This window comes from Onychomys torridus, chromosome 4 (genome assembly GCF_903995425.1).
Source record: "Onychomys torridus chromosome 4, mOncTor1.1, whole genome shotgun sequence".
NCBI classification, from domain to species: Eukaryota; Metazoa; Chordata; class Mammalia; order Rodentia; family Cricetidae; genus Onychomys; species Onychomys torridus.
This window is the reverse complement of record NC_050446.1, coordinates 144,149,135-144,166,680: the sequence shown is the minus strand read 5'-3', so window position 1 is coordinate 144,166,680 and position 17,546 is coordinate 144,149,135. Positions and strand designations below refer to the sequence as shown.

Here is a 17,546-nt window from a genome sequence, read left to right as displayed (position 1 = left end):
GTGATTGCAAAGTCACTAAGCAGTGATGGTGGTATGAGTAACATCACTGGGGGTGGTGTTAGAGGTGGTCCTCGGAGTGAGGCTGGTGGTCATGTTGATACTGCCTGTGACAGTGGTAGTAATGGTGATGGTGGTGTTGGCACTTTTCATGGTAGTGATGAGTTACGTTCATGGAGGTAGTGAGGGTGCTGGAGATGGCACTGATTGACATGTGGTACTGCTGGTGATAAAGAAACCTCCTCTACCCACATCTCCCTTACACAATGCCATGCTGGTGGAATTGTTAATCATTCTGATTTTGTCTGTTCCTATTGTATACATGTGTTGAAATATCACACTGTGCCCCACACATTCTCATAGTTATATGCTTATACAATTTTTAAGTTGCTTGAGGAGATAGGAGAAACATAGAGAGTCACAAAGCTATGGGCAGTTAGAATGACTTCTGAAAGCAGCAACGGCCCAGATATGCCAAGTGTCCTTATTTCAGAATCCTATCATAACTGCTAGATTTCTTTGACCATTAACAAATCAGGTTAAGAATGATCAGAGACAGCCCAATGGTGCTATATGGAGCCTTCACTCTCCAGCAGAAGTTTGGGTTGACCTCTGAGCAGGAAATACCAGGCCACATTATCTATGTCATTTTCAAGGCAAGATTCTGTTCAGATGTTGGCCCTAATGCTTCATTAACTGTCACCCCTGCTGAATTACAGCCTTTTCCATTAGTTTGTACTAGAGGCAATTTATAATAATAATAATCACAACACTAATAGTAATAATAACTGACATGGCTTTGAATACTTCATTGGCAATCCCCCCTGCCTAGTCCCAGGCTTTTCCATGTATTTCTACTAAAGGTGAACTTTCTTTTCTTAATTTGCTTTTTTGTTAATGGTTTATTGTTATTGTTATTATTATTATTATTATTTTACAACCTGACCAAAGTTTCCCCTCCCTCCTCTCCTCCCAGTGCCTCACCCCACCTCCCCTCTGCCCTCCACATCCACTCCTCCTCTGTTTCTGTTCAGAAAAGGGCAGGCCTCCCATGGGTATCAACTAAACATGGCACATCAAGATGTAGTAAAAACCAGGCACCTCCCTCATATTAAGGCTGGACAAGGATTGTTGAATAAAGATTTGTATTTTTTTTTCTTTCAGCATGGGTATTGTCTGCTTAGCTGGAGGGGAGCTGGCTGTTTACACACAAGACTTCTAGCAGTGCCTGGGCTCAGGAGCAACTGGCACCTGTTGCCCTTTGAGAGATTTGCTTAATTGAGCAGTATGAGATGGGATTAAAAGTGTTAGGAGCTCTCCCCGCCCCTTACACACTCAGTGCCCTGGCTCAGCTAATCTGCAACTATTTTCATTTCCTCCCTCAGTTTCCTGGGTTGTTTTTACCTTCAGCTTCTGCTTGGGAAGCTGCTCCATAGGTTGAGTTTTGTCCACAGAAATCTCTGTTCTAAAGGTTCCTGCCAGCAACAGAGATCTGAACATTAGATAGACTTTCTAACTCTCGCTGAATCCCTCACACAAATAACTCATCAGAGCACCCAGGTAGGCCTGTCAACCAAGAAAGGAAGGAGACCAACTAGGTCAACCAAGAAAAAGCAGAGGAAGAGGGGGAAATACAGGTATTTCTAAACTTAGAATTATTGATATCTTCAGAAACAAAGGAAAGGTCATATATGAGTTTGGGTGACTCTGTCTTTACTTTCTTATTCATGCCTTTGTTTGAAAACAATCATTCTTGCAACACTGATTTCCAGAATGTTTATTTCTTCTTGGTGTTCCTTTAGAGCAAAACTTTCTATTGAGCATTAGATCCATGTGCAAGAAAACCAAACTTGGAACATATAATCTTGATTTCTAAACAGAAGGGTCCTGTGTAATCCTGCCTTATCCATGCTGCAGAATGCTTCCCTGACAGGTTGGCCTGCAGGAGGGTTGCATGCTGAGTGTGTGTGAGAAGATGCTCTTGGTGTGGAAGGTGGAAAAGAGGCTTCAACAAGGGCTGCCCTGTATCTGCAAGAATCTAGCTCCATAAAGTTATTTGGCACTTGTGGTGTCTGGGTTTTCTGTTTCCCATTGAGGCCATGCCTGGTAGGGATGGTGTAGTCCTGCCAATATTTCAGAGACAACTCCTCCCCAGCTGAGTATGAGGTCTGTCACCTGTGTTCCATGTCATTCCTTTATCCCAAAGGTGTCTACTGAGAGTGTTGCAATATTGTTTCCTTTTAAAGGTAATTTTATTCTAACTGTATGCCTACCAAAGAAATAATTTCTCGGTCACTCACCAGAAGACTGAGATTGCAATTAACTCCATGTTAGTTGAGGATTTAATGATAATAATTAGCATATCCCCCCCAAAATGAAAGCTGTAACCAAACACAATGTGATATAGATATAATAGTCTGAAAGGATAGATTAAGGAACTTACTTCTAAAGAGCAACAACTTGTTTAAAATGTTTTGCATTAGTATAGATTTTAGTCTATTGATACAAACTTAAAGTTAATTTTGTTATACTGTGTGTATATTTCTACCTGTGTTTAAGGTATTATGTTTGTATAGCTCATTTAAAATTGTAATGGATAATTAAAAATAGATTAATAATTAGTCATCTATGATAATCATACTCGTAGCCATGTTAGTTAAGTCTTCTAGATATACACAGAGATATTTCAGATAGACAGGTAATCTTCAAATACTTCAAAGACCTACAGAATATGGCATTTAAAATACTTTTAAAATTTAGACTTTCTGGACAGTGAGACATGTCTGCTCCTGGCAGCACCGATTTACTTCAGAGAGAAGGACGGGCATTGAAGACACTTCATATGGAATTTATCTTCACCTTGGCAAAAGTAGCCATTTGGGCAAGAAACTGTTCTTGCCTGGACTGCTTGATCAACTGGACATGCAGGACCCATAGAAAGGTGATCACTGAACTTTGCTTGACAAAATGGTCCTTCAGGTTCCTGCTTCACAGAGGAAACTGCCAGACATTCTACAGGACACTGAAAAAAGTGACCAAGAGACTCTAGCCCTGTGGGCTGAAGACAAATTCCCCAACTTTACAAAGGAACATTAGGTGATTGTCCAGGCTGCCAGCTGTCTCTGTCTACCCTAAAAGACTCCCAAAAGTTGCTTGCATCATTCTCCCGGTACTCAGGTAATAATATATCCTTCTGAGGTCTTTGATGTAGCTGAAGACTAGATAGTTATAATTTCTTCAGTTATGATAAAAGATAAGTTAGATATAAAACCTTAAACTCACAAATATAAGATAGATAGGATATCTTCTTTAATATTATAACTGTAATTCTTGCTTGATAATTGTTTTGTTATCTGTAATTTTACTATGTGAAAGTTAACCTTCCTTTTTTAACAAAAAAGAAAAGGGGAAGTGTTGTGGATATCACTCTGTATAAATAAAATGCTGATTGGCCAATAGCCAGGCAAGAAGTATAGGCGGGACAAGCAGAGAAGAGAATTGTGGGAGGTAGAAGGCTGGGGAGGACAGATACCACCAGCCACCGCCATGGCAAGAAAGATGTAAGGTAATGAGTAAGCCACGAGTCACGTGGCAAAGTATAGATTTATAGAAATGGGTTAATTTAAGATAGAAGAAGTAGATAACAAGAAGCTTGCCATGGCCATACAGTTTGTAAACAATATAAGTCTCTGTGTGCTTTCTTGGTTGGGTCTGAGCAACTGTGGGACTGGCGGATAAGAGAGATTTGTACTGACTGAGCCAGGCAGGAAAACTCAAGCTACAACAATGTGGCCACACAATGAGATACTATTCAGCTATAAAAGGGCTAAAGGGTTGTAGAATGGTCCACACTGAAGCAACACACTAAAGGGAAGAAGCCAATTACAAAAGGTTTGCATGATTCTGTGGGTGTGAAATGTCCATTATAAGCAAATCCAGAGACAGAAAAAAAAAAAAAAAAGAGTAGCAATGGCCAGGGCTGGGGAAAGGGGGTGAGATAGCCCGTTGTGTGCAGTGTGTTGGAAATGCTATAGAATTAGTGGGGAGAGTTGCACAGCTCCTAATAGTCCATGCCCAGACTCGGGACTGCACTTTAAGTTAGCTAAGTTTTAAGACTCCTGAATTCTGCTGTTCTGAAGAGAACAAGAACTAGGGATGTGATTCGGAAGTGTAGAATCTCTAACATTACAGACAAGAAGTGAACGCAGTTGTTAATCGTATTAGTTTGCTATTTGGGGCCTGTAATGAAATACCTGAGGTGGTCTCTGAAAAGAGGTTTCATTGAACTCAGTTTTGGGAACCAAACACAGTGTCACAGAATCTTTCAAGAGCCACTTTTGGCTGCATCACCTCATAGATGAGTGCAATAGTGAGAGAGGAAATGAAGGGGTAAGGTTGGGGGTGGCCATTAAAAATACAAAGTTGGAGAGTTGATGGGCCTGGCTCAAGCTTTTAACCCACTCCACTCCTGCCTTCTTCTCTTCCCTTTTTTCTCCTTTCTCTCTTCTCTCCTTTCTTCCCCAGTGTCCCCTCCCTTAGAAGTACCTTCCTGTCTCCCCAGGGCACTCTGACTTGACCTAAAGACTGCACTAGGCCCCACTTCTCAAAAGTTGTCCCCTCAGTGCTCAAAGGACCAGACTCCCTGTACATACCCCTGGGGACAAACTGCATTCAAATCTGGGGGCCAATTGATGTGTCCCATAGGTGCCTGGAAGATTTCATTATTTCAGCAGAGTTGGGGCCACTCTCAATCCCACAGCTTTTCAGTCTGAGGGCCAGTGAGGTGGGCTAACCTGGTCTGAGCAGTCCCAGGCTGTTCAACTAGACCAGAACAGTGAGACCACACCTTGGCATCACATGTACCTGGGTTGGTTCCAGTCTCACTGTCCCTCTTGCTAGCCAGAGTATTTTTTTTCTTTCAGTATTTAGATCAGCAACTGTCCTGTTGAAGCCTTTGTAGAATCTGAAAGACACTGCCAGGGCCACAGGGAGGCTGCATCCCACAGGTGCCCAGAGGCATTCATTATTTTAGCATTCAGTAAGCTGTGTTTTCTCTTGTAGGAAACTATTGCCCAACCCTTTGTGAGAGAGTACATATTTCAGAGCAGGCTTAGTTATTCCACCTTCTGAGACTGCTTTGTGGAACCAGAATACCAATTTATCAATTAGTGATGAGGAACTATCCCTCTTGGGGACCGAGGGCACAAAGACTGTGTGACCCCATACACCCTTTCCCTGTAATCAACAGTTTATGAATTTGCAGAGAAAAAATTAACCATCTTGCAGACCTGGTTCTGATTTTTGTGGTAAGATGCCAATACATTCTCCTTCCCCCTGCAGGCCAGTGTTCTTGCTACTGTTTAAGCTTCTGTGAGGGGCCTTCTGCTTGGCTGTGTTGGGGTGGCTACTTCTCCAAGCCCTGACCATAGAGTTCCAGTTGTTTGGTGATGTCTGTACACATACTGTCCATATAGAACTTGTGGTTATACCGCCCAGACTTGGAAGACAGCACTCTAGTCCCTAGGGCTTGTTCTCTAAGAAGGAAGCTCTGTGTGCAGCTCTACTTCCTCCTTCCTTCCTTCCTTCCTTTCTTTTTCTTTTATTAATTATTTATTTTACATCCTGATTGCAGCCTCTCCTCCCACTCCCTCTCCCTATCCACCCCTCTTTTGTAATCATTCAGAAAGGGGCAGGCCTCCCAAGGGCTTCAGCAAAATATGGCATATCAAGCTGCCCTAAGACCAAATACCTCCCCCTGTCAGGGTGGGCAAGGCAACCCAGCATGAAGAGTAGGTTCCCAAGAGCCAGCCAAAGCACCAGGGACAGCCCTGCTCCCATTGCCAGGAGTCCACCATAGAGACCAAGCTACTCAACTGTCACATATATACAGAGGGCCTAGGTCAGTCCCATGCAGTCTCCCTGGTTATTGGTTCAGACTCTGTGACTTCCCATGAGCTAGGATAGTGGTTTCTATGGATCTTCCTCCAATAATCCTGATACCCTTGTTTCCTACAATCCCTCCTTCCTCTCCTCAGCAGGACTCCCTGAGCATGGTTCCAATGTTTGGCCATGGATCTCTGAATCTGCCTCCATCAGTCACTTGATGAGGGCTTTCTGATGACACCAGGATTATTCACCAATCCTATCACAGGAGATGGTCGGTTCAGGCTGTGCATCCACTGCAGCTCTAGTTTCTGTGGCAAAACACTACAGTATTTGTAAAGAAAAGAGATCAAATAAAATTAAGAATAATTTTTAAAAGAGGTGAATTTCTGCTTACATTTCTGACCCAAGGTAGAGGAGACACATCTTTCTGGCAGAGTCATAAAGTAACACAGAGCACCATTCACATGGCAAGGTACAGTGTGTGTGAGTTGAGTCAGTGTGAGAGTGTGTGGATTTGTGCTTGAGTGTACAAGGGTGTTAGAGTATATGTTTGTGTGTGAGGTATATGTATTTGAGGGTGAGTCAGTGTGAGAGTGTGTATAAGTGAGTGTGTGTTTATATGTATATCATTGTGTGAGTGAATGTGCAAGTGTTAGAGTTATATTTCTATACCATATGTGCATGCATTAATGGGTGTGACTGTAAGAGTGTAAATATGGGAGATTGTGTAAAGACATAGAGTATTCATGCATGAGAACATGGGAAAGAGTGTATGGGAGCTCTAGAGTTTGAATGAATGAATATGTGGGAATGTGTGGGAATGAGGGTTTGTGAGTGAGACTGAGTGTAAGTAAGAGATGTGTGTGTTTGCGGGTGTTAATGTGAATATGTATGACCCTGTGAGTCTAAATGTGCAGACATGTATGTTTGAATGGTTTTGAGAGAGAGAGAGAGAGAGAGAGAGAGAGAGAGAGAGAGAGAGGGAGAGAGAAGACGGTATTTGTTTGGGTGTGTGTGTATGTCCTGGAATGTCCCTTTTCTTACAAAGCCATCAAGACTTGATCACAAAGCTTCACTCTAACAACATTCTACTCTTAATTCCCTTCCTAAAGTCCCTTTATACTCCCCCATTCCACCCTATAATATCTCACATTGGGGACAAATAATGTGGGTTCCCGAAGAGGCGAAAGCTGTTTAAACCTCTGCACCCTGAGACAAGAATTTAGGAGGGTCTAGGGAAGCAAGGAAAAGTGAAACGGAGTCATCCAATAAATGATCTCTAGCGAGCTGAGGCTCAGGCCCCTGGAAGGTCAGTGGGAGAGGATAGGTCCCTGGCCTCAGCATCACCATACTCTAGGGATACTGGTGCTGGGCCATTTATCCATTGGCTAGATGAAACTGCAGGAGACACCATGAAACACTGCTGTCTTGGCCTGGCTGGTGCCATCAGCTCTTAAGCAGGGGAGGCCTGGGTATAGAGAGGCTCCCATGAGGTCAGCTCATCCAGTATGTGTGAACTCACCATCACGGAGTCAACTTCCCCTGTCTAAGGGTCTAGTTAGAAGCAAGAGTCTTCACCCTCCCCTCCTTTATTACACACTGAGGAAGATCTGGGCCTGGGGTATAAGATCTGGCAATAACAGGATGATGCTCCTGCCCTCATCTCCCCCCACTTTTCCTTCTTCTAGCCTGTGTGTGATCCAGCTGTCCTGGCCTTTTTCCTGTCTGTTCCCTGCCTCAGGGCCCTAAGCATATGGCATGGATCATGCCCTTCTCTTTGTGACCAAACTAACTCCACCCAACCCTTCAGGCCTTTCCTTAAATGCAAGACCTTTATCCGAAAACTAGGTCACTGCCCACATGCTTCTTCCTACCAGGCATATTTCACCTTGTCCCTGGCTCTCATCACACCCCAGTGCTTGGGCAAACCTATCTTTCTCCTATGGTGTGAGCAGCATCCCAGCCTGGGTGTCCATGACCCCTCATCCTACACATTTTCTCAGTTGGTGCCACTAGATGCTTTTCAAGGGGATGCACAATTGTGCCTGCTCTGTCCTTGCCACATGCTGATGATTTGATGCATGGCCACTTCCTTCCTTCACCTGTTTCTGAGGGATAACCTGGAGTCCCCATTTTGACCTTTTACTGGTGCACTTGCATTGGTACTTGAGTCTAGCTGTGCTATGAGGAGCTGGTTGGGTCCCTCTGAAGCCCATTGTCCTCAAAGGCTGTCTTTGACTTGCCTTAAAAGATGATTCCTGTTTGCAGGTTGGTGGCCTTTGTTCAGATTTAGAAAGCTTCTAAAATCAGCACTTCTATGGTCTTTAGATATCATAAGCCTTAAATAAACTAGAGATTTGATGGTGCTGTGTTTGAATGTGGTTCATTCTCCAAAGGTTTATGCATGGAAGTCCTTGCAAAGATCCTTTTATTAGAGATACTGAGGTGCCACTAGTAGGCCAGGCCTAGAAGAAAGTAATTAGGTCACAGACGTTCTGCCTATATAAACAGATCAATGCTGTCTCTTGGGAATGGATCAAGACTGGATCAGTTCTTTCAAAAGCATATTGTAAAGCCAAACCACCCTGTGCGCCAGACCCTTCCATGCCTTTTTGCTTTTACCGAGAGGCTGACATCATGATATTTAGACCCTTTAGACACCAGAGTCATGAGCCACACAAACCTCTTTTTACAAGCTATCCAACCTCAAGTGTTTTACTGTAACAACATAAACCAGACTAAGATGAATAGATCACCTCCTTTCCTAATCAAGTCCATAGTGGCTTGATGTTCTCTGATAGCATCTGTGCCATCACCTTGTTGATGAAAATCAAATGGCAGCTTTTGTTGCCAAAGGCAAATTCTAGGAGATTGCTTGTTCTAGGAGATTGTATAGTGATATGCTTCCTGCTAAGAAATGCAGAACCTCTGGCTAAATAGCGTCTTTGGAAATGAAAGTTTTATTTGTGAATCAAGAGAGGCCACTAGATTTCACAGTATAGTCTGAGATAGGTGATCTATTGAACAGCTCTATGGACCACTTATTGAACAAGAGGTTTTTCTTTATTGAATAAGAGGAATGCTCCATTTTCATCAGGAAAGTTCTTGACACACTTACTGTGAGATCCATTGTTGACCATCATTGACCAAAGACTGCTTATTATTCTTCAAGCACTTGTGGAGCATGGTGAAGGGTGTAGGGCTGGTCATTGGAAGTGTGAAGGTGGCTGAAAGGGTAGGTCTGACTAGGGAGCTGTGTCTAGGAACATGGCAGGCACATTTTAATAGCTTGAGTGGGACATTGTGAAACCCTTGATGCTTGGCTCTCCTTTGAGAGAAAGTGATGTCTGAGGTGGATCACATGGGAATTACTGGGCAAAAATAAATGGCATGGGAATTACTGGATGGCAGATGAAGGCAGGGTGGTAGATTCCCTCAAGAGAATCTCTCATACTCAAAAGGCCAGTTTGAAACAGATTCCTGCTCCAGGAAGAATGAGCAATAGGCATTCTGAATCTCAGCCCATGAGATAGAGTTGGAGGGAGATAAAGTTTAATTTGGGGCCTAGAAATGCAATCACCATTCAAGAGGGTCTCTCAAAAGACCCTATACCAGCAGGGACCTTACACCCACAGCCCTCAGGAAAGAGACACTTGGCTTGATTGCCCATGACCCCAAATGTCATTGTTCATGTATTTTTAAATGTGCCAACATGAATAAATCTAGAGTTATTTTATAAACATCTCTTCTGTTAATTATAGTTTGGTGAATTAAAAAACTCCCCCAACATACAGAGAAAGAGAGACAGATAAGCAGAGAGGCAGAGACAGAGGGAGAGAGAGAGACACACATAGAGATGGAGAGAGGGAAAGAGACATACACATAGACAGCTGGAAGGAGAGAAGAGGGAGGGAGAGAGAGAGACCTATCCTGTACAGGACAGGAACAGGAGCATCCAATTACCATATTTCTTATTTGTTATAAAAAAAAAAAAAAAAAAAAAAAAACTGACCAGCTGGGCAAAGTGAGCTGAGTCTACGTGGCATCACCAGGACCAAGAACAGGTCCTGGTCCCTGAATGGCATCCAAGAGATGAAGCACAGGAAATGGTATTTGAAATTAAAGACAGAAGAAGATCTATGTGGAGAGAGAGTCTAGGTCTAGACTAACAGCAGTAGAAGCATCTAGAATAAATGACCAAATAAGCCACAAAGAAAACAAGAAAGGGGAAATGAGGGGACAAGAACTCTGCCTCTGTCACCCAGGTGTGTTCTGTTGCCCTTTGTTGACTTTTATTTTGGTGGGTTTTTAGGGCAGGAAATTCATAACAGGTTTCCAATGATACTTCAGAAGTAGTCTTAGTTAAACAGTTGCCTTACTAATCTTAGTAGAAACTGATTGGGTTGGACTAGCTATGATTTGACTTTGCCTTTTTTGAACTGAGCCTGTAACTCTGAACCAGTGCACCATGCCTGCCTCCCACACCAGGAGCCTGTCCATGACTGAAGAAGCTAAACTGAGTCTTGCCAGCAGGTAGTTTTGTTCCCTAGGGAATAAGGGCAACTGAGGAGCTGCTCTTCTGGCATTAATCATGCTGGAGGAGACTCTTTGGCTTGCCTCGTCACGACTTCTTTTCACAAAGCTGGGATACACAGCACGAAGCAACATTGCTGTGGCTCTCTTGGGTCATGTAGAATATTCTGTGCTTCTGAAGTCAGCTGAGCATTACAGATGGTATTACTGTGGAGTACCAGATCTGTATTGGTATACTTTTCCTGGTACTCATTCCCTACACTGCTCACAGACCCACAGACTTGAATGGCCTGTATGATGAGTGCATCTCACTCAAAAGCCTTTGCAATTCACTGGTTGTCTCTTTACAAAGGGACTCCTAGTAGAGATAAGGAGGCAATTTAGTAATAAATTCTCTAGGATGTACCAGATCCAAGCTTAGATACTCATCACAGAGAAACAAACAAGGAAAGGCTTCATAAAAGACCCCACCCTTCCTCCTCCATGTCTTGATCCTCTTTCTGCTTACCTACAACCACCAGCACTCCCCCTACCTGTTGGCTTTGGCTTACTGCTGCTCCCTCTGCCTGCAGTGCCCCTTACACACACACAGCTTCACTGAGTGGTAGAAGATCTTCTTTGTTATAGAAAATTGCAGACATACATGGAACTAGAGAGAATTATGTAGCAGCAAACATAGCTCATCGACCAATTTCATGAATTCTCAATTCATCACCAGTGTTATTTCATTGTCAGTACTCACTTCTTCTATCTAGATTATTTTAAAAGCAGTCCGAGTCATCTTAGCTATTAATAATAACTATTAGTAGACTACATCTTGGGGCTGGAGAGATGGCTCAGAGATTTTTTACTGTTCTTACAGAAGATCCAGGTTCAGCTCACAACACTCAAGTCAGCCTGCTTACATCTTCCCGCATCTCCAGCACTAGGTGATTCGACCTCCTCTTCTGGCCTCTGGGGACATCTGAATTCCCATTCATATGCATATATACATACACATAATTAAATAATAAATCTTTCAAAAATGCATTGGACCTGAAGTGTTTCAGATTTCACATTTTTCTTTTTCTTTTTAAAACATTCATGCATGTGTTCAATGCATATTTGATAATTTCATACTTGTATATCTTGTGTTTTGTTCAGATTCAGGCTCTCTCTTGCTTCCCTCCCTCCCTCCCTCATTTATTGGACTCTTTTTTCTTTCTAGCTAGTCTCACTCTTATTTACATGTCTTCTGGGAGCAGGAGAGGTGGTTTTCCCCACGGAAGAGCACACCAATTGATTGTCTAGTGCCAAGCAGTCATCCCTAAAAGCATCCATACATGCAGCATTACATGGCCAGAGTGGGTTATATTTACATTACTTATATAATATGAATTTTTATATAAATACAATATATATTTATATTATGTATGTCATAATAACCAATGAAAAAAGAAGCCATGAATTTTAAGGAGAATGGGGAGTGGTATGCAGGAGGGCTTGAAGGTAGGAAATGTAAGGAGAAAATACTGTAATTATGGTATAATCTCAAAAAAAAACAAAACAACAAAAGAGAGTAAATAATCAACTATAAAACCAAGCAACTTGTCACATGCTGATATTGCTACAGATTAATGCAAGCTGCTGGGCGGTGGTGACACATGCCTTTAATCCCAGCACTTGGGAGGCAGAGCCAGGTGGATCTTTGTGAGTTCGAGGACAGCCTGGTCTATAGAACAAGACCCAGGGCAGGCACTGAAACTATACAGAGAAACCCTGTCTCGAAAAAAACAAAAACAAAAACAGAATAATGCAAGCCCCCTACCCATACTTACATAGCTCACCTAGCCTTAAGCCTTCATGTGCAGACTGAGATGCAGAAATCATTTAAGAATGTAGGTTGTGGTTCAAAGGGTATGTATTTTGCTGCGGTTTCTGCTCTGCATGTGTCCTGTGTGCATATGTGTGGAACAGGGGATAGTCTCAGGACCCAGTGTGTTCTAAGTGTGTTCTGTCTGCCTGAGCTATACCTCAGTTCTTTTACATTTCTAACCAACTCCCAGGAATCCCTGAGTCTTCTGTGTGTCAACAACACTGGGCAACAAACTACAGGGTGATGAAAGAAATGAAGCCATATCTGCCTCAAAGCACCTTAATATTGAACCCACCTCTAATGCATGGCCAACAGGGAGACAACAACCAGGGCTTGTTCTAATTGCATAATTCTGAAGACAGTTTACTTCAGTACACAGTCCCTGACTCCATATGTGCCGGCTCCATACCTTGGGCAAGAAAGGGAAAATACGCCACTGATTCCTTGGTTATAACTTCCTGTCTGGGTAGAAGAAGGATGCTGACCTCAGCAGCTGTCAATTGGCACAGAATAATACAATGGGAATAATAAGGGGAAAAGTCAAGAAGTAGTGACGGGCACTCACTAGCCAATGGAAATGTTACCTCTAGTCCCAAAGCATACAATTCAATGGAAGAAGCTGAAATGCCGAATATGAACAAATGTAATCAGTGCTTGCTAGAGAGATACTTACAAGGTCTGGGTAGATGGAACTCAGGCTGAGAAGCTGGGTCTTCAAGATTTCTCTAGGCTTGCTAATAACACCCACCAGACCACAGTGATACAAGGGACTTAGCAAGGCAGGGCAGGTCCTACTCTGTAGAAGGAGAAAGATTGGACCAGAAATACCTCAGAAGCATATTGTGAATGCCTAGAAAACACGAAGCATAGAGATGGTCCTCAAACAGGTTACCCTTTGTATGTTACAGTCACCCTACAAAACCTCTCTTCAAGCAGTTTAATTCAAGATTTTAGTTCCCAAATAGGAATAACATCTCCAGAGATAGACATGTCAAACCCGCATAAGCAGAGGTGATGGTGCATTGTGACCCCTCTCTAAACCGTACATGGTTTCACATTAATTATTCTTATTATCTCTCAGTGCTTATGCTGTAGTTTGACCTCGCTATTTGAATCTGATCTCAGAATTCTCAATTAGTCACAAAGGTCCTCTCCACCGCTCTTCCTTTCACCAGAGTGCAATTTTAGAATACTATATTTACCACCACATACAATAAAAAGTCTGTAATTAGAAAATACTTCAATGTTATAGAAAATGTAGTGCTAGAGGAGCCCAAGATGAAACTTTTGTGCATGTATCCATATTCATGTGCATGTCTGCATATGTGTGTGTGCATGTGCTTGAAGGTCAGAACTTGCCATCACATGTCTTCCTCAAACATCCTCCACCTAAGTTTTTGAGACAGGGTCTCTCACTGAACCTGGAGCTTGCTGATTCAGCAAGACTGGCTGGCCAGCGAGCTCCAGGGATCCTCCTGTCTCTGCCATGTAGTGCTGGGATTAGAGGACTGGGCACTTTTCTTTTACGTGGGTTCTTGGGATCCAACTGAGGTCCTCATGCTTGCACAGCCAGCACTTTTCTAATTGCACCATCTCCTCAGTCACATGAGATGTTATTGTATAGAATGGCTCTTAACATGCAGTCTGAGGAAATGCACTCATTACATTTCCTAGATCTTTAAACTCTGGTCTCCTTCGTTCTTTCTTCCTTCCTCTCCCTCCTTCCTCTTTCTCTTTTTCTCTACATCCTTTGGAGTCATTATTTATGAGTGCAGTGCTCATCCTACTAGGTACACAAGAATGCACTGGTATGTACATAATGTATGCCCCCAGTGTGGAACTGTGTCCACATGCCATCTAGTGGCATGCTCTTCCTGCCACCAAGTTTTTGTCTGTGCAGGGTATGGTTTTAAGCTGTCTTCCCTTGGTGTGTTCTCCTGCTTGAATGAACAGTTGTGTACTTGGAATAGTCAATCCCCACTACAGACACAATTCTATTTCTCTGTAGACCATTGGGATGCTAATGTGATTGAGTTTCTCAGAGTTTCAAGACATCTGTTGGCAGGCAGGGGTTTCTGTAGGGCTGCAGTAGATCCAGTTCCTACAGTTTCCCCCATTGGAAGCAAAGACTTCATAGAGATGCAGGTAATCGATTTCTGGCTTAATCTGGATGGTGCACTAATGGGGCCTTTTTAAAATTCACAGAACAGGATGGACTGTATTTATTTGACTCTGTAGCTACTATGCATGTCAAATGACTAATAAACTCTGATGCAAATGTGGATCTGTGTGATGAACTTTGCATAATTTTTACTTTCTCTGTTTCCTGCTCCTTCAGGGAAATGGGTCCTATGGGGCTTGTGTGACCAGTGAATACAGCCTGCTAGCCTGAAGCCCAGCAGGGAGGGCGTCTACCATGGATGGCATCATTGAGCAGAAGAGTGTTCTGGTACACAGTAAGATCAGTGATGCTGGCAAAAGGAATGGCTTAATTAACACCAGAAACTTCATGGCTGAGAGCAGGGATGGCCTGGTGTCCGTCTACCCAGCACCTCAGTACCAGAGCCACAGGCTGGTGGCCAGTGCAACACCAGGCAGCCTGGAAGGAGGCAGAAGTGAGCCGGTGCAGCAGCTGCTGGACCCAAACACACTGCAGCAGTCCATGGAATCCCACTATCGTCCCAACATCATCCTCTACTCAGATGGTGTCCTCCGCTCTTGGGGGGATGGCGTGGCCACTGACTGCTGTGAGACCACCTTCATTGAAGACCGGTCACCCACCAAAGACAGCCTGGAGTACCCTGATGGGAAATTCATCGACCTCTCAGCTGATGACATCAAAATCCACACCCTGTCCTACGATGTGGAAGAAGAAGAGGAGTTACAGGAGCTGGAGGTCAGAGGATGTGTTGTTGGAGACCTTCTGGGATGGGGGCAATGGGGTCTGGGGAATACTTGTGAGTGCTTAGCAAAAGCCAGGGAGTGAAATTGTCATGCAGAAATACAGAAGATGTTCTTGGTACCACTTTACTCCTGAGCATTTGTGAAGGATGGAAAAAGACTGGGAGCTGTGCAGTGATGCTGGCCAAAGGTGACCCCTGGTAATAGCCCTGTCAGCGGGGCAACAGACATCAGCACTAGTTGAGGACACTGCCACTGAATAACCTATGAGAGAGAGAGAGGGACACATGAGACTAGAGACATACGGTGTGGAAAAAATTGGAGACGTGTTTTGCTGTCATAGTGGGTCCTTAGTTTGACGCCTGAGGTTTCTACTAGTAGATCATTCCTGTCTCAGAACTCTCCAGAAGAAACAACAGAAATTTAAAGGGGGCAATAAGGGAATTAAACTTGGGACCTCTCAAATCCTGGGAAGGCATTGGTCCGTTGAACTACATCTCTGAACCCAACATGCCTTACATCTTTAGTAGTTAAGACAAGTGGGGGCATTTGAATGACACACATGCACAAAGACATACAAGCAGGACTTGTATGTTTTTGTGTATGTGAGATAGGGCACAGTGATTGCCAGCCATGTTATGTGTGAGTCATTGAGGGACTGCTGTAATGCAGGAAGATTAGAGAACAGAGGATGTTCACCTGGGGCTTGAGGACAGTGTTCGGGAAGGGAGCCTGTGAGGGCCACCAACAGGTTTCTGAATAGCAGCCTCCATAAGCAGAGACCTTATATACCATCTTATGACATTAACGGGAAGATAAGGCATGCGGCTAGCCAGAGCCTGAGGGAAGCTAGATGCTGGGTGCTTTCTAATGCCTGTTGCAAGTACTTGCTGTTTGCCAAAGTCTTGGTGTTTGGCCAAGAGGAAGTGTCTAAATCTGCCCATCCTGCATGAATTGGAGAAGCAAGCACCACAAACACAGTTTGAATTTGACACAGAAATTCTGATGAAAGAGTGTCTTGTTGGCTCTGAGAACAGACCCTGAAGAGGATGTAGAGCTGACCTTGGTTTGAGTGGGAGGCTGTCAGAGAGCATTATAGAAGTGGAAGTCTTATCCTGTCTTTTGAGACCGGGTATATGGAGGCTTGGTGAGTTATTGTGAGAGAATCCCAGCACTAGGAGATAAGTACAGAAACAGCTGCCCCTGAATAGAACTGAACAGAAATGCTAAGGCTTTGGATATGGTGAGTATAGAGGCATCCTGCCTGAGCAGAAGCAGGGTCCTACCACTCAGAACATTAATCATCTAAGGGAGACCAGATTTGGGAAAGTCACACACTAAGATAAGCTATAAGACAGAAGGGAATATTGACAAGCCAGAGCTTTCAGGGATAGGGAGCAGGGCTGGGAAGTCCAAACCCATCTGTATCTTTCATGTCTCTTGGCTTCTCTGCTGTGCCACATCATGTGGTCCAACCTGCTAGATTCCAATGTAAAAAGTATGAAGTAGTTGAGAATCAGAACTTTCTAGTGCTTAATCCAAAAAAAACCAGCACAGAGCAAGTGGGATACCACATGGAGGACCTGAGGCCTGTAGGCTACAGGCTTTGGCTCTAGTTGCAAAACATGGAAGATTTCAGGCAAGAAGGCTGTGACAAGGAGCTGGATAGTTTTGTGTCAACTTGACACAAGCTGAAGTCATTTGAGGGGAAGAAACCTCAATTAAGAAAATGCCACAATAGGATCAGGCTGTAGACAGGCCTGTAAGGCACTTTCCTAATTAGTGATTGATGGGAGAGGGCCCAGCTCATTGTGGGTGGTGCCAGTCATGGGCTTGTGGTCCTGGGTTCTATAGGAAGGTAGGCTAAGCAAGCCATGAGGAACAAGCCAGCAAGCAGCACCCATGCCTCTGCATCAGCTCCTGCTTTCAGGTTCTAGCTTTGCCTGAGTTCCTGCCTTCACTACTTAAAAAACAAAACAAACAAAAAACTTTTTATTGATTCTTTGTGGATTTCACATCACACATCTGGATCCCACTCATCTCCCCATTTCCTTGCTTCCACACTCCCCAAACAATACAAAATAAAACAAAAATCTTGTGAAAGCTTTAGTGTAGCTTAGTGAGTCACACAATATACCCCTTAGTCCATACATCTTTACTCATTCTTTGCAACGGATTGATGGTTTGGCTTGAAGCCTCAGGCTTCTGCTACCCTATTGATACTGGGCTCTCACTGGGACTCTTCCTCCATTGCCTGTTGTTATCCTGTGTCCTGCGGATCCTGGAGCCTTGGATCTGCAGATCTGGCCCCTTCACATATTCCAGCCATTCATAGATAATGTGGATGTTGTGGTAGGATAACTAATAGCCCTGG

General features: G+C 43.6%; 1 protein-coding gene across 3 annotated transcripts in view; it reads left to right on the top strand.

Annotated features, from left to right (window-relative positions):
• Positions 1-17,546, top strand: part of Syndig1 (synapse differentiation inducing 1) — a 164,121-nt gene that overhangs the window by 48,680 nt on the left and 97,895 nt on the right. For all 3 annotated transcript variants that reach the window (XM_036186361.1, XM_036186362.1, XM_036186363.1), the window contains exon 2: positions 14,610-15,167. In XM_036186361.1, coding sequence (XP_036042254.1) covers positions 14,688-15,167 — 480 coding nt within the window. In that variant the 5' untranslated portion in view covers positions 14,610-14,687. The remainder of the gene's footprint in view (positions 1-14,609; positions 15,168-17,546) is intronic.